Source organism: Micromys minutus, assembly GCF_963924665.1.
Source record: "Micromys minutus genome assembly, chromosome: 17".
NCBI classification, from domain to species: Eukaryota; Metazoa; Chordata; class Mammalia; order Rodentia; family Muridae; genus Micromys; species Micromys minutus.
The window spans coordinates 38516815-38541949 of NC_137952.1; the positions used below are offsets into that span (position 1 = coordinate 38516815).

The 25135-nt window shown below is 45.0% G+C and overlaps 1 protein-coding gene and 1 pseudogene across 3 annotated transcripts in view; both read right to left on the bottom strand.

Moving 5' to 3' along the window:
* Positions 1 to 5469: 5469 nt before the first annotated feature.
* Positions 5470 to 5794, bottom strand: LOC308431457 (PCNA-associated factor-like; annotated as a pseudogene). The gene has a single exon. The product of its transcript is annotated as a PCNA-associated factor-like (transcript).
* Positions 5795 to 6394: 600 nt separating this feature from the next.
* The window catches only part of SLC23A2 (solute carrier family 23 member 2), a gene marked incomplete at its 3' end in the record, with an annotated part of 82309 nt that continues 63568 nt past the window's right edge, over positions 6395 to 25135 (bottom strand). For both annotated transcript variants that reach the window (XM_080930782.1, XM_080930781.1), the window contains exons 9-16: positions 24381 to 24501; positions 23804 to 23960; positions 19850 to 19997; positions 18556 to 18661; positions 15329 to 15458; positions 13979 to 14116; positions 11771 to 11866; positions 6395 to 10695 (exon numbers count right to left, since the gene is read on the bottom strand). In XM_080930782.1, coding sequence (XP_080786908.1) covers positions 10463 to 10695; positions 11771 to 11866; positions 13979 to 14116; positions 15329 to 15458; positions 18556 to 18661; positions 19850 to 19997; positions 23804 to 23960; positions 24381 to 24501 — 1129 coding nt within the window. The remainder of the gene's footprint in view (positions 10696 to 11770; positions 11867 to 13978; positions 14117 to 15328; positions 15459 to 18555; positions 18662 to 19849; positions 19998 to 23803; positions 23961 to 24380; positions 24502 to 25135) is intronic.

The window sequence follows — 25135 nt, forward strand, 5'->3', positions numbered from 1 at the left end:
CTGGAAACAGCAAAATAGGTTGAAAGTAACCTTCTAAGGTGAGTATCCGCCGTGCATGTTGAAGACAATACATAGGTATTTTGCTTGACTGTAAGCATTTGTTTTGTTATCTGGGTCATTTGGAGTCAATGACTTAATCCCTCATTTCTTCCCCATGTGATACTTTCTGTGCTCAAAAACAGAGCAAAAGCCCTTTGTTAGGGACACAGAACAGAGAGACACAGGCACAGGGACCAATGCACAAGACAGCATTCAGGCAGCCAAGGGCTCAGACTCATAACAGACTGACAGGAAATGGCAGAAGATACATAGAGAGGACAGAGAATTCAAATCTGGGCTCGTTCTCCCTTAAATTACTCCAAGGGGAAGTGCTTTTGGGTGCACTGAGGTTATCATCTGACGTGTGTCCATCCAACCTGGGGGGCGGAGATTTGGTCTCTACTAAAAGAGAAACCTTACTTTGGACACAGTGGCATGGTTAGCTGTATAAATGCTTAAAGAAAACGCTGGATTGAGAGCGCTTAGCTTTCTCTCCTGCAAATATCTTCTAGACATTTATTATTTACTTCGTAGGCGATCTCTTGGCAACAGATTGCAATAGATTCATAATTGGAGAGATTGCGGTACAGATATTGATATATACAATATTCAAAAGATGTCTCACAAAATAAAAAATAGCATAAAAAGTACTGGTGGAGAATGTAAGGGGCCGGGGGGAGACTTGAGAGACGGTTCAGTGGCTAAAGGCCCTGACTCTTGATGATGGGCTATAATCTGAATGGTAAAATAAACCCCTCAGTTCCCAGGTTGGTGTTTACCACAGCAACAAAAGCAAAGTTAGACTCGAGAGTTAGAGCCAAGCCCTGATATGTTTGCTCTAGGCCTCAGATATTATCTGATGACATTCTTAGCCTTTGGGCTAGTGAAAACTACAAGTCAGCATATACCAAAAGGAATGACCTAATAGTCACAAGGATATTGGATCTGGATCTGCAACATCCTAACTCTCTATGTACAGTCAATTAGCCTCGTAGAATGCTTAATATAGATGTGGCTTTTTTTTTCTCTTGGTTTTGTTTCCCCAGAATCAACCAGCACCACAACCCAGGGCAACTGTTAAATACATCTTTTCCTGCCCACGACATTTATTCACTTACTTTTCGGAGTGGTGGCAGGTCATACATGCTGAGGCCAGAGAACAACTTGCAGAACAAGTTGGTTCTCTCTTTCCTCCATGTGGGTTCTGAATATTACAGGTTTGGTGGAAAGCACCTTTATCCACTGAGCTTTTCTATCTGCCTTTGATCCATCCTTTTGTTTTAATTCCAGGTCTGGGATATGGGGGCTGCTTCAGATTGCCCACGGAAGCTGACCGTGATTAGGCTCATCCTCTGGCAGGGACATGCTTCTGCCAGTTGAAGATAGTTTGCATTTTGAATTCTAAGTTCTCCTGAGAGAGTATAAAAATGTCAGAGGCCTAAGAGGCTGCAGTAGCTGCTACTGCCCCTGCTGTTGTTGCTTTTGCTGGTTGCTAGACTGCTGGCTGCTGACTGTGTTTGCCGTTTTCGCTGGCTTGCTGGTTGGAGATATCCTGATGATTTGCCCCAAGGAATCGGTCTGCTGAGATGGATGCCCCTTTCTCCTCTGACCTTCTTCCTCACCTACCTAGTGTTGGGGGAGGGGAGTAAAAGGAATTGGGGTGGAGAAGGGTGGCAGATATAAAAACCCAATAAAGTAGCCAGAAAGTATTATTATAATCTCCACAAACGTTTTCTGTAGTCCTAGGAAAGCAGGGTCTCTCACATGCTGGGAAGAGTGGTTTTTTTAAAAAAATATTTATTTATTCATTTATTTAATGTATGAGTACACTGTTGCTATCTTCAGACACACCAGAAGAGAACATCAGATTCCATTACAGATGGTTGTGAGCCACCATGTGGTTGCTGGGAATTGAACTCAGGACCTTAGGATTATAGACCAGGGAAGTCCCTGCTTCTACAAACATTTCTCATTGCTACTTGTCTGCACGGCACCTCCCCAGTGCTGGAGCTTTCAAGTCCAGAGGGAAAGGTTAGCACCGATCGAGTCCTAAGTGAGTATGTAGTAAACTGTAAGGGTCACGAAGCAAAAGGAAGGGCAAGGCTGGTGAAGGCTGGGGGTGCTCAGCCCTGCTCAGGGTTTCCAGGCTCTCGCTGCCTCAGGACCAAAAGTTCAGAGGCAAAGTTAGGAATTAGGACAAAGTTTCATTACAGATGGAAGTCCGCAGTCAGGAGGGAAAACAGGTTGTTCAGACTCTGTTCCTCAGAAAAGGAAAAGTAAAGGGTTTTTTTTTTTCCTCTTTTCTTTCCTCTTTTTCTTTCCTCTCTCCCTCCTTCCTGCCCCCTCTTTCTTTTCTTTACTTCTTTTTTCTTTTTTTTTTTTCAACAGAAGTATACAACTTGTAAGTAGAAAGTAGTTTGGAAATAAAGTTTTAAAAGTAACCCATAACCCCTACCTCCCTAAGATTCTGAAGTAACTCTGTCCCTTTAAGTATCTCTTTACACAAACATGAAGTGATCTGTGATTAGTCCCTGCTGAATAAACAAGGGTCTGGGGAGGGGATGGAGGCCAAGACAGGGATGTTAGATAACACTGGCTCAAAAGCCTAAAGGATCAGCTCATGAATGAGCCTGGGAGAAAATTATCAACCAAAAGGACTACAAATCCTACTTCTAAACAAACCTGGACCTCCTTTAATGAATGCAGTCAGAAAGAAACCTCTGAGAAATGTTTTTTTCAGCTGTCCAGAAGAAAGGTCTGGCCCTAGGATCTTTCCCTTCAAGGGTAGTTTTGCTGGTTTGGTAAGCAATTAGTAATTGATTTTTTCCTCAATTTCTTACTTGTAATTTTGTATACCCTGTGTAAACCAGAGCCATGCTGTAAGTGATGTTCCACAGCATATCTGTGATTGAGGATGCTATTTAAGCTCAGTCAGCCCCTCCAACCCAACACAGCAGTCTGACTTTTTTATAAAGCAGATAAAATTAAACACATACAAGACATATAAGCCCAGTAGTTTTTTAGTTTCAACAAAAATGATCAGGTTGTTTTTTCTTTATATGGATTGCTAAGACACGATCAACTTTAGAATGCACCATTGTTGCCTCTTAACAATCACAGAACGTGTTTCTGGACACCAATGTTTAGAAGCATGTCTTAGGATTTCAACTGGCCGTTTGGTTATTTGTAACTGTTGGTCCGTTTGGGCCTGTTTCTTTCTCTCACGTCTTAGGTCCTCTTTTTTCCCCACTACCATTCTGCTATGTCTGGCCTTAATTTGGTATCATTATGGATATATTCTTTTCCTCCTTTGGTTATTGCTTTTTTATTGGTTCACTGAGCTTCTCGCTGACCCTCACCTTCCCCTTTAGTTAGCACACACAACAGCACTTCTGAGGTAATTTCTCTTCCTGGGAAAGTACTTATCCAATGCACTTCAATGTTGGGTCTTCTTGTCCCACATAATGGTACACCTGTCATCTTCACACTTGGGAAACGGAGCCAGAAGGATTCTAAGTTTGATGCCACCCTGTGGGACATCTCTCAAAGCTGAGGGAGGAATGAAGAAAGGAAGGGGGAGGGAGGGAGGGGGGAGGGAAATAGGATAGAGGGAGGGAGGGAGGGAAGAGACTTCACCGAGGAGAACACTGACCTCCATTCGATCCTAGCTATTTGGGGTTCAGATGGGCTACTTCTCTCTGGAAGCTTCTGGATTGTTCTTTGATTCTGTGTGTGCTCAGAGGCAGAGGACAACTATCGTTGCTCGGCTACAGTTCCTCAGACAGAGACCGGCAGCAGCAGGCTATATGGCCCACAAAGCAGCTAGTGTCGTTATGTCCCGGACTGTCAAGAAAGGATCAAGGATGGAGACCCAGTCAGCCTAAGTTTGCTCCAATTTGAAAACTATGTCCAGCACCTCCAGATCTGCCCTTGCCGCCTCCCCAGCCGGCCGCACCCACTGAATGGGGATGGGGCCTGGTTACAGAGTAACAGTGCTTGGCCTCCTGCTGTGGAAGCTGTTTCATCCTAACCTGTCCCCAAGTCCTTCATGATCACATCCTCTCTGACACCTCGGAGACCTGCCCCCTCTGTCTCCTCCCAAGACTCTACATCTCTTGCTGGTTCGGATTAACCACCTCCACCTCAGCTTTCAGTTTCTGAGGTGCTGAGGACTCCTGTGAAGTTGTTAAAAGTAACTCCTTACTAGTCAATTACCCTCCACTGGGTGGTGCCATTACGGTTTTAATGTCAGTTTACCACAGATTAGATTCACCTTAAGAATTACCCTCATTGCATTAATGGAAACTTCTAGACAGACCCGGCTTTTTGAAAAGGGGGCATGAAGGGTTAAAAAGGAAGATGGCTGGCCTCTTGCTTGCTTGGCCTGGTCCTTTTGACTCAGCAGCTGCTGTTCACTCCTCACTGGCATCAGAAGCAGCGCTGTCAAGCTTCAGTCACAGGCTGAGCCTCACCATCCTTCCAGGGAGCTTCCGATTTATGGCCCCAGATTAAGACTGCTGAGGTGCCGTACCTTGTGGACAGACTCCTGGGCCGTTTGCCTTTCCAGTGAGACTTAGCCACTGCCTACTGAGACACCCAGCCTCAAGGACGGAGCAACTATCTGACTCTCAGCCTCTTACGTGTGATTCAGCTGTTATTACTCTAGTGTAAGCTGACTTAATAAATTCACACACTTAAGTGTATGTGTATATTAACTATTGTGTACATAATAAATTCATATATATGTATTGTGTGTATGTATATATATTTCAATCTCATTGGCTCTACTCTTTTTATTTTTTTAACTTAATATTGAATTTTTTAATGTAAAAAAGACTAAGTCAAAAATTTTAATGCAAACATGCCATAACAATATGGCACTATTTCCATAATCAATGGCCATAAAATGGTATCAGTACAAAAACCTAAGTAAAAATAGTAGAGCATCATGTAATGTTGATTTTAGGAAGAAGCTTAACAGGTAAAAGGAGCATATGACATAAATTCAAATATGCAATTCAAAATTGCACATTATAAAATTCACTTTTTTATTATTTTTTATTTTTTAAACATATTTAGAAATACCATTTTATTTGTGTCCTTTATTTCTTTTGTTTGTTTTTTGTTTTTTCTTTTATAATCATTTATTACCTATTGTGCCCTTATTTTTTTTGAACAACTTTATTTTAAAAAGCAAAAATAAATGAACAAATTTTAAGCATTTTTGCATAAAAGTATACGAATACATTTTTGTCAGTGAAATTCTTCACTTCTATAGCTGGTTTCTTTTGAATGGCTAAATTTTAGCCTCTTTTTTTTTTTTTTAATTCAATTAAATGCCTATTCAACAAGCCAATTGGACAAACTCATTTGCCCAAATTTACATCCTGGAATATGTAAGTAAACCGCAGACATTCCGATGGGTAAGTTCTATTCATTTCCACATCTGCGATCAGGCTGCAAAGGGCACGCTTTTCTTTGTTTTTCCTAAGCCGCTGCTTCCTGTTCCTTCAGGAAGCTGATTCTCTTTAGAATATTTAGGAGACAGCCTGACAAATTCCCCGATACCTTTTTGCCACTTGGGAGTTAGGTGCACACAGACTGGGTTCCCTCCAACATACTTATTTTCAGCTTTTCTTGATGAACTTGAAGAATTGGTGACAAAGATAGAGAAGCCAAGCACCTTCCTAGGGGCTTGAGAATCCACCACTTCTCTGTAGGTTCCTGGGACATAGTTTGCTTTGGTCAGTACCATGTTCACCCAGGCAGAGTCAACTTTCTCCGACTCCCCAACTGCAGATGTCTTGACTGGACAAGAACCTAAAATCTAGTTTCTTTATTATTATTATTAATTATATTTTTACAGTTCAGTTGTTGCCTGCCTCCCAGTCCACCCTCACACAGTTCCTCATCCCATTCCTCTCATCCCCCACGCCCCGTCTCCAAGAGGATGCCCACCCCCACACCAACAGGCCTCCCCACTCCCTGGAGCCTCAAGTTTCTAGAGGGTTAGGCTCTTGTCTTCTCCCACTGAGGCCAGACCTGGCAGTCCTCTGCTAAGGATGTGTTGGGGAGGGTTGTGTCTGTTTCCTAAGAACCTACCTTTCTTTCTTTTTTTAAAGATTTATTTCATGTATGAGTATACTGTCCTTCTCTTTAGACACACCAGAAGAGGGTATCAAATCCCATCACAGATGGTTGTGAGCCACCACATATGTGGTTGCTGGGAATTGAACTCGGGACCTCTGGAAGAGCAGTTAAAGATTTATTTATTTTATGTATCTAGCCCCTTTAAGAACCTTACTACTCGTGATTTTTAATTAAATTCCAGTCCAAGAAAGAGGCACAGCAGAAATACATCCAGGAGAGCTTTTATTTGTACGGAACAGTTTTAAAAATACAGAATAAAATAGCTTTTCTCTACTGTTATTCACAACATCTGGTCCAAATATTACATAGTTTTAAAATACTTAAACGTTTAATGAAGCCATGTTAGAAAAACAATATGAAAATTCTTTTTAAAAACTCCATGAAAGAATTACACACCTGATAAAACAACCTCACCCCCAAATACCCTCAGTATGCAAAATAAAAATTAAACACACAAAACCCCAGGGAGATACATAGGCAAAGTCAGTCACGAAACTCAAATAAAAGAGGCAACTCTACTGTCTTAAGGACAGTCAGAACTTTTTTAATTGTGTCAAATAAAAGTTGTTAGGAACGGGCAGAAAAGGATTCGCTGGACTGTCAGACTGCAGCAGACAGCAGCGTGGGTTATGAGTGCTCTAAACACAGGAAACGTACACAGCAGCCCGAGAATGCTGGGTATCAGAGGGTGACAGGCTGTCAGCATCCTGGAAGGGTGGAGAGGCCTGTGAGGCTGCTGAAAAGGGAGCTGTGCTTTGGGCTTCCGTGGCAGTCAAATGCTGCCACATGAGGGGCCTTCTTGCCAGGGAAGAATGGGAAGTGGAGGATGTCTTATCTGTGTCCAGATCTTAACGGGATGGAGAAAGACACAGCTCGGGTCCAGGAGCTGTGCTCGAACCCAATATGCACTGGGCATGCTCAGGGATGCACAGCTGGCGTCCAGCAACAGCGAGGTAATCGGGTCCCTCATGTCATACCGTGCCAGGCCTGCTGCTGGCAGCCAAGTGTCTGTTCCAAGTGTAGCCACCTGCAGGCGACTGCTGCTTTTCTATGAAGGTGGGTTCTGGACTGAGGCCTCATCTCTGGGAACTGGTATGACTGAAGATTAACTCAGCAACTCTAAGTCTAAGTTGCTAATATCAGTGTCTCAGCAGGGACATGAACGAAAGGATTAACAGCTTAGATCATGATCATAAAATATACACAGGGGTAAATAAAGTATACACACATACTAGAGGTTCATCAATGGAGAAATTCTATCAGCACATGACATTGTCATGAAAATTATATCATTCCCTCCCCGGAAAACTGTGACTATTATCCTGGGCAGAAATGTTATTTTACTATATGGAAATACTGTTGATATTCATGCATAAATCAAGTTGTCCTCATCAAAGTCAGTATTCTACAGTATAAAGTAAATCCTGCATGTGAATTTGTTTCCGTGGAAGTGGGATAACCGGTAGGACCCACAATGCTTCACTCCAGCTCTCGATAAAGCCTCTTCTTTTGCCCGGATTAATCCCGAAGTTAATACTGGAAACCCTCCTAAGATTCTGAGCACAAATGTTCTACTGAATCAAGGTCTGGCTTACAAGTGAGAAGGACAGTCACAAAGACTGGTGCCACTGCCCACTGTCCTGCTGGAGTCTCCCCACAGGGTAGCTGCCAGCACCTCTTCCCTCCTTACTAAGTCTGCTTCCCGTGGCTGGCACAAATGCTTGCTCTCAGGAGAGGGAGGAGGCAGGTGTTCACTGTGAGAACTAGGGATGGAATGCCCGGTAAGATGCTCAATTCTGAAATACTTACAGCAGCCCGCTGATAACCAAACAGTAGCTCCAAGTACTGCAGGTCAACACTGGACACGGAATGGACAAACATCACACAGCCATTGTGTCCCCTAAAATCTCACCTGGTACATAAACACACATCCCCTCTGTTTGGGAGGACTACTAGCTACATGGACAAACCTTACCAGTACTGCAGACAGTACCCCACTCCCTGGAGGCCCATGCTAGGCTACTCCTCTCTTTGCTCCCACCTCCTTGTCCCCTTCCGAGAATATCAAAAGTTGGCTCTGATGAAGCATGTTTCTAATGGGAGATGTTGGCATAGCACTTCCTTGGCCACATAGATACGTGCTGAGCCCATGCCCCAGGCTCAACTGTGAGAGCCTGGATTACAGCCTGCTCTCATGCTTCTGGGTGGGCTCCTGCTCCTGCCCACTGTAGCACCACAACACAGCGGATCTGAGATGCTTACAAGTTTTCCACCCTGTCCGAACAGAGACACTGGATCTACTAAGCAAAATGCAAATGGAGGCACAGAGTGAACACAGGGCAGGAGAGCTGTCAGCCAAGCAGGCTAAGGAAGGAGGATGAAAAGCCACTGGCAAGTGTGCTTCCAAAGCACTAACTGTCTGGACATACAGTCAAAACTAACAGTTAGAAGCCAAGTTCTGAACTGGAGTAAGATTTTGGCAAAACAATGCAATGGCTCTGGGGTGCTACTGCAGCCCGAACTCTCAAGGGCCGTGAGGGCTGCAGAAACATGAAGACTTGGCAATACGGTGACACTGAGCCAGCCTGGGCACAGAAACACATACCATGGACAGGCACTGAGAACCGCACCTTGCTAAGGGCGATGGGGATGCCCACTGCCACCCACAGTTCAGCCAGGTAAGAGGTACAATCTCATGAAGCAAGGCCGTTACTTGTGTCTTTGGCCTTTCCCTTGGCTTGGAAATCAAAGATAAATTCAGTACAAGTCATTTGTCTGCGAGAATTTGTTTTCCAAATCCTTCACAGAAGGCACCCAAAGGCTGCCTTTCTTACTATCATCTGTAACAAATCCCACAGGCTATTTGACTAAGGGATCAAATCTCCCCTCCTGCAAGAATCAAGATCCAGTGGACATGTAACCTCACAACCCACACAGTCGTGTGAAGCCAGATCTGCCGGCAATGACTTGCAAAAGAAGGAGGGAGTGACTTTGGCTAGATAATGGCACATCCCGTGTGGTGACAAGACACTCTTACTGTCCCCGCTCCCCTTCTTCACCAAACAAATTCACATGTAACTTGACCCATGTTTCTGGGCCCTGGTCCAGTAGTCAGTTGTGATAAATAGATTAGACATTACAGTATTTACACGTTCATGGTATAGAGCAGTACAAAACACACCCACAACAATTGTCACTGGCTTTCAACAGCCGACACAAGAAGCTTCCCTGATGGCACCCACGGCTTTTACGGACGCTGGTTCTTTTCTTGATGAAGTACAGAGGACAGGCCAAGGGATAGGATGCAAGGTTGGGAGTTCACACGGAAAAACACTGATTTCAAAAGTCCGCTATAGTCAATAACATTAAACAGGAATAAAACACACACAAGTACAGGACAGCAGAGCCAAGACACCCACAGACTGATCTGTGGGCACTCTATACCCGGCACACCAGCCAGCAGTGACAATGCCAAACAGGGTGTCTCAGCCAGTAAAACAGACTGGGATGAACTGTGCTGGCCTAGATGGGTCGGGGTGACGGGGAGGGAGTGCCCATTGACTCAGAACCTTTCCATTCCCTGTCAATCTCCTACACAGTCCCGCCCAGTCACACCTATGAGAATCCCATTGACTCAGAGCCTTTCCATTCCCTGTCAATCTCCTACACAGTTCCGCCCAGTCACACCTATGAGAATCCCATTGACTCAGAACCTTTCCATTCCCTGTCAATCTCCTACACAGTCCCGCACAGTCCTATGCAGGACCACATGTACACCACACGTGGTCACAAGACAGACGTTATTCTCACTCAGGTCAATAGGCTCCTGGGCTATCAGGGATAACAGAATCGCAACAAAGTAAGGACACCAGTGGCCCCTGGCCAGAGGAGGTCTCCCCAGGGTTCAGGCTGAGGTCACGTGAGAAGACTGGGGACGTAGTGTTTAAGAAGCAGCTTGTAGGGAAGAGAGCACTGGAAGGCGGAGGGACTGAGAGCAGGAGCACTAGAGCTCACTGCCCGTGCCAACGGCAGGACTGATTTCAAGTTCACTGACCATGGCCAGCAATGGACACAAAACTGGTAAGGGGCGGATAAAGACACAAGCGAGACACCATGTTGGACATAATCACCACCACAAGACAGTGATGTGCAGCCTGTCTTAGCTCTGAGGTGCAGGACACCATGTAGATATACAAACATATATCTTCTTGTTATTCAGCTAGAACTACAGATACATGCCTCACTGTGGCCAGGCCACAGGGCACAGCAAAGGCTATACTGTGGCCTGGGAGTCTTTGTCTGAACTCCGGCCATTCTCACTCTTCCCGAAGCCTTTCCATGTGTAGCCTGCAAAGGTTGGGCTGATGGGCAGGTAGCTGAAGCATCTGTACTTTTTAATAATGTTCATGCCAAACGGCAAATTGTAGGACTCCATGCCGTCAAGAGACTTGTTTCCTTTGCTCACACCCTTCTTCCATTTCTTGATTCCTCTTTCCTCTGGGGTACCTGCTCCGCACACGCAGAAACACAAAATGAATACTTAATTATCTTAGTAATGAAGCAGACAGATAGACAGACTGACTGACAGACAGATGCATGTGCACACACATATTCTAAAAACCAAACCTGCCTAATGGCAGAAACAGAAAACTTGAGGCGCTGAAGATACTTAGTTCTTCAGGTGCCAAAATAAAAGTTTGGGACGGCTCTTCCTCTTTATTCCCCATTTTCCAGTCAAGTGGCTTTGTGACTTCATGTCTTCCCTGTCCTTTTACATGACTCAGAGTTTTCACTGCTGGGGTCTGACCTAGGCAAGTAACTACTTTCCTGGTTATCACTGATCCCAGCTCTAACTGGCTGTCTCGTCACCTGACCATCCTTCTTTACAGCATATTAGGAAACACAGTGAGAGAACTGGCTCTCTAAACTGACAGTGTAAAACACAGTCTCCAGAGCCACTGGAATAACCTAAGCTTTTCCTCTTGTGTTCCAGTCTAATATGGGGGTAGGAAGTGTACTGGTTTTGTTCTTGAACTTGAGGGTTTAAGATTGCCCCTTACAATAACCCACTAGAGAGATGGCTCAGCGGTGAAGAACACTGGCTGCTCTTCCAGAGGTCCTGAGTTCAAATCCCAGCAACCACATGGTGGCTCACAACCATCTGTAATGGGATCTGATGCCTCTTCAGGTGTGTCTGCAGACAGCTACAGGTACTCACATACATAAAATAAATATTAAAAAAAGAAAAACAAAACAAACACCATGCAAACGCAGAGCAGCAGGCTCCGCAGTCATCTGGATGGAGTGTCATCTCAGCCACTTCAGAAAGCAGTGTTTACAGTGACAGCTTTGAACTCATGTTTTCCTATTTATTCCCACACAGGGCCTCACTATATCACCCAGGTTGGAGGAATCTTCCTGCCTCAGCTGGTACTCACGTGTACAGGTCACTGAGCACTATTTGTGGCTTTTGTTTCTGTATGATAAAGGCAGGGTGACAAAATTCAAGACCTGGGCTACACTGAGGCCTTGTTCTTCCCCCAGAACTGTGTATCTAACGAGTCGAACATAGAGCACATACCTGGGATGGTGTTGTCCAAGATAAAAGCCACGCAGCCCCCGACGAACATAGCAGTGGTGAGAAGGACATTCAGTACCTGGTCGATCCCCGTTATGCCTGGACACAGAACAGACAAGCACCGAGCTCATGAGGACTTGAACACATGCACACACTCAGGCCAGTGGCATTTAAGTACTACACAGACATGTGACAGTGAGCCCATGGTATTAATCGTGGTGTACAGCACATGAACCACACAAAGTGACTAAAACACTTCAGTAGACTGTGGAGGTGTGGCGGGGTGGTCTGTAGACCTACTAAAGATTCAGTACTAGAAATGGCTGCTGTGGGGCTTGGTACACGGTTCCCCAGTTAACAGCACTGGCTGCTCTTCCCAGCACCCACACGTGTAATTCCGGTTCCCAGGGACCTGATCTATTCTCCTAACCTCCGTGGGTACTGCACACAGATGATGCATACATACACTCAGGCAAAACCACACGTTTATAAAATTAAATCTTTTTAATAAGTGCTGTTATAATGCTGCAAAGAATTACAAGGTGAATAATAAAACAGTAACAAATTAACAAAACTAACTACGTATAGCTCGGGCTGGCCAGGAACTCACGGCAATCTTCCCATGTCAGCCTTCTGCATGCTGGGGTTACAAGAGTCACCAGGCCCTGCTGTACGTGGCACTTTAGAAACGGGTGTCTTTTCTATTGTTTTTGTTTTTTGAGACAGGGTCTTCTGTTTAGCCCTGACTATCCTTAAATTTACTATGTAAAGCAGGTTGACCTCAATCTGGATTTTGAACCAGGTATGGTAGTACATGGCCGTTACCCCACCACTTGGGAGGTGAAGGCAGAAAGGACTAAAGGTTCAAGGTCAGCCAACCTGAAGGACAGATGAGAGACTATGTAGAAAACAAATTGAATGAATGGTCCTGAATTGTTCGATTGTAGAAGTAATGCATCAGCAGTAACAGATATTTCCTAAAAAGGCTCCTCCTTTGTTCATGCTACACGGCAGCATGGCCTTATTAAAATAAACAGTAGCACCTAAATAGGCATTCTTTATTTCGAGACTTGTTTTTTGTATGGAATTGTGTCTGCTTGCATGTGCGTCTCCAGACAGCTTTAGACTTCCTGTTCAGGCAGTTGTGAGCTTCCATGTGGGTGCTGAAGACTACCTAGGGCCTCTACAAGAGTATCAAGAGAGCTGGCTCATTGGTTAGAAACACCTGATGGTCTCGTTCAATTCCAAGTACACACATAAGTTACAACTGTCTTTAGCTTCAGTATCGAGAGATCCAAAGACCTCATCTGACCTCCTCAGGCACAAGGCATACACGTTGTGCTTATACATACATGCAGGCAAAACACTCATACACATAAATAAAATATCAAAAAATATTTTAAAAAGGAGCTCATATCCACTGAGACACCTTTCTAGGCCCTAAATTGGTATTCTTGAACTGAAAACAGAAAGACTTATATCAAAGTTGAGTTTTAAGGAATTATACAACTGAATACAGCGTGAGTCTGAGAAATCACAAGTTTTACAGGGTCAAAGGAGAAATACCCATTAAGAGAACGAGACCGGGTGAGATGACAGTCCACTGGGTAAGTATGCCTATTGCTCTAGTATAGGTTTGGTTTCTAGCATCTACGTGGTGCTTCTCATTTTTCTGTTATTCTGGTTCCAGGAAGAGCTGATGCCCTCTTCTGGCACTGCATGAAGCTAATGAACATGTACATAAATGCAGAAAAAAAACATTCACACATGTAAAGTAAAACAGAAAAATTAAAAAAAAAAAAAAAAAGCCCACCGTGGTGTCAAGAGCCTTTAATCCCAGCACTCAGGAGGCAAAGGCAAATAGACCTCCATAATTAGAGGCCAGCCTGGTCTACAAAGAAAGTTCCTGGGCAGCCAAGCCCATAGAGAAGCCCTGTCTTAAAAAAACCAACCAACCAACCAACCAACTGAACAAAAACAAACCAGTGAGACCTTAGCACCATATCAAATGTCCACCAATCCGAAGGCACCCCAAGCAAGTATGGAGGCACACATTAATGTCTGTGAGATGTCCTGCTGGCTTCCAGAGTAATAATCAGAGTAAGATCAATACACATGAGGTCCCAGGTCCCCCCATCACAAGAGCTATTTGTGAATCTATGGCTGAAACCCCAGCTGCCCTACCCGAGATCCAAGACCTCTTTCTCCTACCTGTGACCAGAGGATTCTGTCTGAGGTAACTTGGAAGAACAAGCCCGAAGAAAATGGAAAATCCAAGCACAAACAGGTTCCGGGAAGAATTCAAGTCGATGAACTGCAGGTTGGAGAGCCCGACAGCTGTGATCATTCCTGGAGAGAAAAGGACATAGTCCACTGAGTTCATCTACAGAATGCCCACAGGCTATCCTGGAGGCTGAGAATAGATTCCCACGTGTCCTTTCTCTGTCCCTCAGAAATCAGCCTGGAGACCAGTGTGGTGGCAGAAAGAGAGGGTTGGTAGAATAAAAGGTGTGAAAATCTCCTCACACGCATTAGCTAACTCTTAACGGAGATCTTGGTGTTTTTAAGGTCTAACACTAGATCTAATGTTTTCCACTTTAAATTGTAAAAGGTGTTGCTTCAAAGACATAAAAGATTTTCATCCCTGTCCAAGTCATCTGTCTCTGACCCAAATCATTACACCCCACATAAGCATCACACTACATTTTCTTTAAATCAAGTAGACTGACAATGGTTCAGTTTAGTTTGTTTTTTATAACTTTATGCACGTAAGTATTGGCTTGCATTTATGTCTGGTACCAAGTGTGTGCCCGTGGAGGCCAGAAGTCAATGTCAGATGCTCTGTAACTGGAGTTGTGAGTCACCACGTGGGAGCTGGGAATTGAGCCCAGGCTTCCTCAGCCAGAGCTCTAACTGATGAGCCATCTCTTACTCTCTCTAGGCATTTTCATTAAACCCACATCAGAAATCTGGTGAGTGTCCACAATATGTGAAAGATGCAGATCAAATCCAAAGAAAGTCCCACTGTGAAAGTGTAAGTGGAAAGGGCTCATTTATTGGGGAAATATCTGAGTTAAATCTAACAGAAATTCTAATAAAAAAGATTAGATTTTAATCTTAATTTTCTTAGTGATTGCTTCCATCTTCAACACACATTTAGCTTGGACAGGGATGCAAATTAAAGTGGAAAACATTAGATCTAGTGTTAGACCTTAAAAACACCAAGATCTCCGTTAAGAGTTAGCTAATGCGTGTGAGGAGATTTTCACACCTTTTATGATTGGTGAAGCTGAAGCACTGCCTTCACTTTACATCTGTGTAGTTTAGTGCTCTGTTCAAAGTTAAGTCATCTCAGACAAGCATGCTTCGCATGTATTTTTACGGTCCAGATTTTGAGTGCTGAGTTTCTAGTACACAAAACTTGTACTGGGTCTAGGCTAGTCTGACAATTGAAGCCTGTATAGAAAAGCCTGTGTGCAAAGAGCAACAATAAACGTTTTATTTTAAAAAAGAATCTGCCAACATGATGGCAAACCTGCTACCAAGGAAGTGGGCTCTTACCGAAGAGTGTGCAGAAGAGGGCTCCGAGCACAGGGTCTGGGAGGGAGGCGAACAGGGCGCTGAACTTGCCAATCATGCCCAAGCCTAGCATGAGAGCTGCCCCGTACTGGATCACTCGGCGGCTGCCAACCTGTGGACACACCAGTTGCAAACAGCGGTTTACTCATCCTTCTTCACCCCAGTACCCCAGAGTCTAGGGAAGAATCCAGGTTACTGAAACCTTCCGTGAACAGAGACTACAAAGAACACGAGACCCCCTCTGCCCTCATCTGCTGCCCCACCACCTCGGCTCGCTGTTTCAGCTGTGAGCAGGTGACCCGGGGTCAGGAGTCAGAGATTAAGACTATCTATTCCCTTGGTGTAGTGCTCCTGAGTGTAGGCTGTCAGGGCCATTGGCTAAAATGACCTCCTGGGCTGGAGTTATAGATGTGACAGTTACACATACTGCCCCTGCTTCTCTCCCACATTTTTCATATGACTTTTCACCTCTAACAGTCCACCAGAAGTCCTTGTGACTCCACCCTACCCACCGGAGTCAGGTAAATAGCACCCTTCCATTTGTGGAAGCTGTCTGGCCATAAGAGGTGGTATAGTGAAGGGGCCAAAGAATGCAAATCATGGGGGCCTGGCTGCTGGTTTGCGTACTGTACCTTTGGAGTATCTGTAACACAGCTGGTACTCGGAACATGCAAGAAAGCCACGCTGAACCAGTACCAAGTGATACATCTTGTGAAAATAGCTTTGCTTTTACAGACCACAGCACAGACTAAGAGGTAACCTGCTGTGTCCATGTTGAGAAAAAGTGATGGGGCCAGGCAGTGCACCCCCACTTGTGTCCTGTTGTCCTCTCTGTGGGGCACATGGCCCACCCTTAGCAGAGGCAATGCAGGTAGCTCTTTGGTGAGAAGGGTAATTCCAAGTCCAAGGGATTCAGTAACTAGATAAAAGCTGCAAACCACAGAGCTGCCATAAAATGCAGGCAGCACCATGGGAGGCAGACCAGCCTTCTTTCACACCTGCTCTGGTTCACTGGCTCAGCCCTTTCTGTCCAGATTGCTACAGTGAAGTGTTTTCTGAATGTGCTGTTGTCCATCCATCTTGAAATATGGCTTTGTGACTGGGGAAGGAAAGTCCTAACACTATGTATGTGGATACAGCTACACGTGGCTACTGATGGCCATGTTAGACACTGTGGATCTGGACCTGGAACTGCAGGGCCTGGAAGCGGTGCTTACTCATAAAGGTTGCTTGTCCCATGCCATTTAGCAGGACAAGAGGATAACAGTGAAGAGCTCCAACCATCTTACCCCAAGCAGGGAAGTCTTCCTAGCTGGCCACAGGGTGAGGGCCACATAGACATTTCTGTCCCAAGCCCCACCTTCTGCTCTAAGGCAGATATAGACTAGGGGCTTGACAGTGAGTGCTTGAATGGATACAGCTTCTGCCTAGAGAAATAAGGGATTCGGAGCAATTTAAATGGTGGGCTGAAGAGATAGCTTGGTGGTTAAGAGCTCAGACTGTTCTTCCACTGAGAGCTCGGCACCAGGAGAGCTGATGCTAACTTCTGGCCTTGTGGGAACTGCATTCCTGTATACATTTTCTCCTGCACATCAAGTAAGCAAATGCTGTTGGGTGCCACTTCAGAAAAGCTATACCATTCAAGGATTAGCCGCTGCCACCACCACAGCCTCCCACCCCCAGCCATGTTGCTTCCTTTCAGTGACCTTAGCTGTTCTGTAGCATCTGTAAGGATACAGAAGGATAATGCTTGTTAAACAAGAGGCCCTCTCAGCAATTTTACAACCTGCCTATTTATAACTAGTTATTTGCCCACAGATTCATGGGAGAACAGAGGCTCAGGGGTGGCTGGTTAATCCACACTCTGTGCCCATCAGACCATTCCTCCCTGGGCTCCATCCACATTTGCTGTCTTCCATAAGCAGCACTTGGAACTCCAGCAAGTAGCCAAAGTCTCCCTCCCTCCATGCCATGTACTGGCAGCAGATGGTGCCACTGGCACACGTGAAGTCGAGCTTACACCAGCCCTGACTCGTATGGGAAGATCAACAAACAAGTCAGGTGTGCTTCCTGCGTCTGGATGCTGCTCCCTCTCACCCGGATTTGTAATCAAGATGAACCAAACAGTACTGGGTTTCTTTTTATCTGGTTATAAAATCCTGCTTAGAACTAGAGGTCAAACAGGTCTAGAAGGCTTCCGGATTGGCTTCTCAGGTAAGGAGACTTATGACTCATGCAGCCCATAAGGAAAGGGGAACCAATCTTAACAGGCTTTAGTTACACAACATCCAATGGCCTACCAGTACTCCTCAGCATCCTGGCAAGCAGCACTATTTGGCTTAAGGCAACTGAGACATAAAGTTTAATCGCTCATAATAAAGCTGGCAGGTATAGAGCAGACTCTGTGGGGTTTGGAGGTGAGACAGCTGTAGTCATGTCAGTAACTAGGGTCTGGTAGAGTCAAGTGAGTTTACATAGAATCTCCTTCACCATGACTCCACAGACTCCACTGAACTCTGTCCCAGAAGCCTGAGACCATTATTTAACGTGAAAGACTGTTTTCTGTAGTGACAGGCGTCATCTCTCATCCAGCACGCGCTACTGAAGTCTGGGGTCTTCCCTCATTCGGATGCAATTTTCTTTTTCACCATGCACCACACACTCAAGTGCTTAGAGCAGAGGCATGACACAGGCAGATGCTTAATCAATGTCTGAAGAGTGCAGGACGCCACAGCTATACCCAGATGCCTCCCAACCCTAGAGGCCAAATGAGGAGAGGCACTCTAAACTTATCCCACAGGAAAAGAAGATGGGGAATGTATGGCTGGTTTTGTGTCAACTTGACACAAGCTGGAGTTATCCCAGAGAAAGGAGCCTCAGTTGAGGAAATGTCTCCATGAGATCCAGCTGTAAAGCATTTTCTCAACTAGTGATCCAGTTAACATCCCTCCATGGCCTCTGCATCAGCTCCTGCTTCCTGACCTGCTTGACTTTCAGTCCTGACTTCCTTTGGTGATGAACAGCAATGTGGAAGTGTAAGCTGAATAAACCCTTTCCTCCCCAACTTGCTTCTTGGTCATGATATTTTGTGCAAGAATAGAAACCCTGAATAAGACAGGGAACAAAGATTGTCACAAGGGAAGGGTCAGGTCAGACCCATCACTGAAATGGACAGATGCTCAGCCATTTAATTAGAAAACCATTTATACCTTTGTAATTCCCAAAACTCCAATATTGGGACTGGAGGAGGTAGAGCCATTTCCGGTACCAAATATGCCATCGAGAACACAGGAAAGACCCTCCACGAAAATACCCCTAAAAGTTAAAAAATGGGGAGGGAGGAGGGAAAAGTGAGAAAGAGAAACTGTCATTCATGGGGAAACACTGCAACCAACTCTTAATATTTAAAACCTACAAGAATTATGCCCCCCCTTGGGAGGGGCAGGGGTGCTAGTCAGTAGCAGTTGCAGAATCTCAGGTCCCTGCGCTGAGGACAATTCCCCACATGCTCAGCAACTCTAGTTCCAGGAAGGCTAGTTCCACACTGCCCATTCAACACACATACATTAAAATAATTTCAAATGAAACCAAAGAAGCTTTGAAGTAAGATATATCAATTTGATTCTTTGCTATTAAGTTTCATATGGAAAAATGTTTTGTAAGCTTGTAGCTACTGAATTTTTTTTCCCTGAAAATTCTAAATGGGCAGCCTCTTCACATGTAGTAATTCTCTTTGAGAGAACTGTGAAGTCTTACAGAGCCCCGCCCACACCGGGTACAAGTCATGCTGACTCATGCTGGGGGCAACAAAGAGGGATGCCTTGGGCTCCTTTCTCCGTGCCTTCCTTTGGATCCATTCCCCAATGACTTCCAGAAGCTAAGAAAGTGCAGCCCCCACAGTTGATGAGACTCTTGATCTTCAGAGTTTTCACATCTCCCTGTTCCTGTCTGCTGTGAATCAGGACTGTGAACAGATCACCCCGCAGGGCAACTGAAATGTCTCCACTGCCGCCTACAGCACTTACTGTCTCAGACAAGAAAAATGTCCTGCCGTCTGTCTGCCTGTGGCAGCCAGGACTGAATGGAAGAAAAACACAATTTCCTCAACTCAGAACTAAGCCTGTAAACCATGAAGATGTCCCACTACAATGAATCTATAATTTGAGTTCTTGGGAGGGGGGGCTGGGTGAAGTGAGCATTTGGGAAAACAAGACGACAGAAAATCAAATAGGCAATGTGTCTACTTTCAAAGCCAAGCAAAGAATGGCAATGTGTATGCCTGTTTTGCTGAGCTTCACGTGTAAGTGGCTTCAAACTCATGAGAGATGTCTCCACCTCTCCATTCAGCTGGAGAGACTGGAAGGAAGGAAGGAAGGAAGGAAGGAAGGAAGGAAGGAAGGAAGGATGTTGCTCTGTGCCAGGGATGAGACAAGCAGGGTGCTGAGATCTGGTTTGGCTGCCATCATCCAAAGCTCTCAGCTTCTTCTCCAAGGCTAGACGTACCTGTTTATTGCATGTATAGGTGGTGGTGGGGCACAGGAGAGCCTGGCGCAGGCATAGTAGTCACCGATGGATTCAATGATACTGGCCACGACAGCACTGAGCATGCCAATGACACCAGCTGCAGAGACGGTGGGCATCCCCCACTGAACTGAGGGAACACAACCATGAGAGACATGTTCACTCCCCTGTACAGAAGGACCTCAGGGACCTCTGCGATAGCTCTGCAGGCTTTTGAAGCTCTTGGAAAGTGGTTGCTTTTAGATCTTAAATTATTAATACACTAGATGTGTGGGAAGGCTACTGAGTTGAAGCCTTGGTGAGAATTGACCTCTTCATCTTAACAAAGGTATCACTTGGCTGGAAGAGGTGGGACATTTTCTTCCTCAAAGTCATGTACTTAGTTCTAGTAAAGTGTAGTTTAACACCGCCTGCTATGGTGGAACAGAAATTTATTTTGCTTTTGTCTTTTGAAATATTGTTCCTCAATAGCCTGGCTCATGCACGTGTGTGTACATGCACACACACTGTATAAGCAAGCCCCCTGCCTCAGCTTCCAGAGTGTGTGGATTACAGGGCTGGGATTACATTACTGACTTGGAATAGAAATTTGTCCCAGGGATTGATAATACAGCGGTAGGAATCCGGGTACAAGATGGTGGTGTTGAGTGAACAGTGAACAGCTACTATAATCCCACAGTCAAGTGTGGTGGGCACAACACTACCTACCTGTTATAAGCAGGTCTGTTTGTTGTCAGAGTATACTACAAACAATGTTAGGAAAAGTTATCTCATTTTTCTTTAGAAAGTCTATCTTTTATTGCCAATATGAGTAGAGTCCTGATAAAGCTCAATTGCTTTTCTTCCTTGAACCATTAGGAATAAATAACCCAGAGCCACACAGTGGGAAAATATGAAACATACTTCTGGGGTAGGAGCTGTAGCTCTGGGCACTCTGAGGTGACCAGGAACAGTTAAGACAAGAAAGATGACATTTAAAGGAAGAAGCACAGACCAGGCCTGGAGCCTAGAGCAGTTGTGCTCTTGCTGGGACAGTCCTACTCAGTGGGACAGTCGGAGGAGTCTCACTGCTAGCCTGCGCTTTCTCCCAGGGTTGGTTCAAGGACCTTATTTGTCAAGTTCCATTTGGGGTATTGAAACAGCTTGTGGCTGTTACAATGTTGACACTGGTTTCCCTTTGGTATCCTGATTTTGAGGGAAGATTTCTATTACATTCAACCATTTTCAGTTGAACATAATCCTAACTAAATACTACAAAAATGTTCCAAAAGCTGGGTTTTGTTTTGTTTTTAAAAGAACTAATATGGTGTCACAAGTGGAAAATTCCAAACCTAATCTTCTGTGTTAGATTACAGTAAAAATGCAGCTACGCTGGGAGTTGGGGGGAGGTCACAGGTTAGGAGCACTGGGTTTTAAGAGGACCTGGGTTTGATTCCAATCACTCAGATAGCAGCTCACAGCCGTTCATAGCTCCAGCTCCAGAAGATACAACACCCTCTTTGGCCTCCATAGGCACCGGGAAGGAAAATAATGCACAGACATACTTGCAGGCAAAGTATCCAAATACATTAAAAATAAAATGCAACTGTGCTTAAAAAAACATATATAAAATGACCTTCAGGCTGTGTGTCATTGGTTGAAATATATATGACCTTCATACCTACCCTCATTTTCTGGGGATACTGTATATAGACTCCCAATCCAAAGCTATCTAATCCAAGGTCCCAATCATTGGGAAAAGAGGATATTCAACCTGCATCATTTTTCAGGAAGTACGCTTTAATTTCCTTAAATTTCCTTAAAGACTAAAGTCTTAAAGTCTGATTTCAAAGTCATTTGTATCAATATTTAAGTTTGAAATTCATTTAAGTTTCCAAAGACTTGTTTTTATTTTATATTTTTAGGTGTACCTGCATGGATGGTTGTGCACCGTGTGTGTGTGGTGCCTGTAAGTGGCACCAGACGCCCCTGGAACTGGAGTTACAGACGCTTTGTGAACCATCTAGTGGCTGCTGGGAAACAGAAGCTAAGGCCTCTGGGAGAACTCTTAAATCACTGAGCCATCTCTCTAGCTTCTTCTCGAACTTTTAATTGATTTTTCATTCTGCAAGTGCACACACACACATCTTTTTTACTCCTGCCTTAAAGCTGTTACTTTATCTCTCCTTCTAACTAGAACTTTGTAGAACTTTGCTAACTAGTTTTGAGTTTGTGATCTGAAAATCATAATTCTTTTGCCCCAGCCTCCCAGAGCTGGTAATCTACAGGGACATGTGCCTGGCTTAAGAACACCTTTTTTTAGGGTGGTACAACAGATTCTCAAACATGGCATTGCTGACATCTTAGACCAGAAGTCTGTAGATTAACATTCATCTATGCAATCCTTCCTATATTGAAGGCCGAGAGCACAGCTTGATATTTGAAAACTCTCTCTCTGATCCAAACTGCTGGAAAGTACACAGGACTGAGGGTGGTGCTTTACTCAGAGGAGCTGGATCTTGACAGTCAGCTGGATCTTGGCAGCTGAGGCTGTCCTGAAGAGAACCATATGAGCTCAAACACCCACATGATAATGACACACACCTTGCCTATAAAGTGGCACCATCGCGTGTGTAGGCCCCATGAGGACCCCAGAGAGTTCCTCACATGAACAGCTATTTGCCTGTATTCTCAATGGCCGTCAGCTGGGAAGCCGTGAGCATGGGCAGGCCATGTTGAGAGTCTCTGCTCTGTCCTCCCATGGTGCCTTACCAAGTAACCTTTAGTCTCATTTCATCTTGGATTATAGGCATGTTTATGAACCGAGCACATTTTTCTGGAAACAGGATAGTATATATAAATACACACTGAGACGCCATGTGACGAGAATGTTATTTTAGAAGGCTAAGCCTGTTAAAGCTTTTGTAAAGTATCAGGAACAAAGGGGAGAGCTGCCAACATTACCACCATTCAGCATGCCTGGAGGAGTCATCTTTGACCCAACCTTAATATTCTTGGCTTTTCTTGCTTTTTAAGTTTCTCATTGTAAAATAAGAAAATAAGACAGCTCAATGGGGTAACTGGCTTAGCCTGGCTAACAAGAAAACCCCAAAATGTGGGACCAGCATTATAGCCACTGGTTCAGGTGAGTACAGTTTAGAAGAGCTGGGATCTGGAGAGCACTGCATGTCACTCAGGTGATCTGGGTAGAGACTCATGCTCTGCCCCTGAGTTACCCAATACTGAGGCCTAAGCTCCAACTTCCCACTGCCATGAAGTGTCAGTTTACCTCTACATCTGTGACCAAAGTGAAACGGTTACATAAACTCTACCAGGCAGGAGGGGCCTGCTAGCTAATCTCCAGGTTTCGCAGCTCTGGTACCAAGGAGCTTTGTGCCTGTCAGCAGTGGCCCTCGAACCCTTGCCATGACAGCTCATGCTTGGCCAGAGCACCTGTCCAAGATTTCAGAGCCTAACAGGGTTCCGAAGGCCAAGTAGTTAACCTGAGAGGGGAACTGGTCAGTGACTGTGTGTGGATGAGTGACCTCTGGGGACAAGAACTTTCCTTTCTACTAGCTCTCTAATGAGCACAGTGGCTGGTTTGTTCTCTGGCTTAGGTGAGGGAGAAGGCTCAGTGCCCACACAGTACTGCACACTGATACCAGTGCTTCTCCAGAGAGGAAACAGGAGCACCTCTGTAGCTCACAGCACAGCTGGCCTGGTGCACATGGTAGCCAACAACAAAAAGACCATATTCTCAACAAGGGGAAGGTGAGAGCCACATTTGAGACTGTCATCTGACCTACATGTATACCCGTGCCTGCACACACACACACACACACACACACACAAGTGATTAGAAAAATGTCTAAGTAAAGAGCACTCCAAAAAGGCTTTTCATTCTGTAGAACTTTTTGCCTACTTCCCACCCCTCAGTTGGGCCCTCCTGATACTTACATGGGTATGGGACCTTAAACCATGGGGCTACCAGAAGCACACCCTTCCTGGCATCTGTGCGCGCATAGTAGCCATAGTCAGTGCTGTTGGAAGGGAAGACATCGGTGACCGTGAAGATGAAGCAGAGCAGCCAGGACACGAGGATAGCCAGGATTATCTGGAGTGGTCAAGGGCAGAATTCGTTGGGTAAAATGTCCCTTCCTTCTGTGGAACCAACACCCCACACCCCCATCGTCAGGACCGTGCAGAACTGCTCCAGTGGAACTGCACTGAGAGGTCTACGCAGGTAAACTCACTCTACCCTTCCTCACGGGCCTTCTTTCTGGTCAGTAAAGGAACGGGTACCATGCCCACAGAGGCCACGTGGGGTCCTATCTCAGAGCCACGAGTCCTTCTGTGGCACTGCAACCCTCACAGACGGCATCGAGCCCCCGAGGCTGTCTGACTGGGGCAGGCAGCCCTCCAGTGTCACCATCAGATGTAGGAAGGCTTCCCCATAGTCTGCCTTATCTGACATCTTACAACGTGAGCACGGCATATCGTGGTAGAGGGGACGGTGACATGACCAGCTACTCACAGGGAACATTTTGAAAAGTTGTAACTTGTATGCTGTCCATCCTTTCTTGGATTTGTAAACTGGGAGAGGAAATTTAACATTTCTGGCATATTGTGAGAATAGTAACACTAGGAAAATTGTGCTGAGAAGAGAAAGAAAATTCATAAAATTAAGAGCTGTTATGTTCACTTCATTCACCTACATTTAGGGCCAATCCTTCTCACTATACTTTGGAAATGTTACTTTACCATCTGGAGAAAACTGTCACAAGCAGCTGAGCTGGCCTAGAGTTTTTTGATACTGATTAACGTAAGAAAACCCAGAGAATGGGAAAGCTCACTCCATGGAAGGAAATGAGGTCACATACAATAGCAGAGAGTAAACTTAACTAGCGATCAGCTTGAAGCAACTAAGAGACTACTGCACATACCAAAAGAAGAGAAATGTACACACACACACACACACACACACACACACGCATGCACACACACATACACACACACACATACATACACACATACACACACACACACACACACACACACACACACACACACACCCCAAAGGGGGAGAAAGGATCCAAATGCCACCAGGGATCAGCTTCACATTGGTTAATGACTGGTGACTAATTTCCCATTTTCCTTTATTTTTTTTTTTTGATTTATTCCTATTGAATTCATTTTGAAGACTTTCTGTGTGACCATTAAACAAAGCAGAGGCACAGCAATTATAATAATAATAATTGTGAATCCTTTCTTATAAGATTGTTAAAGTCC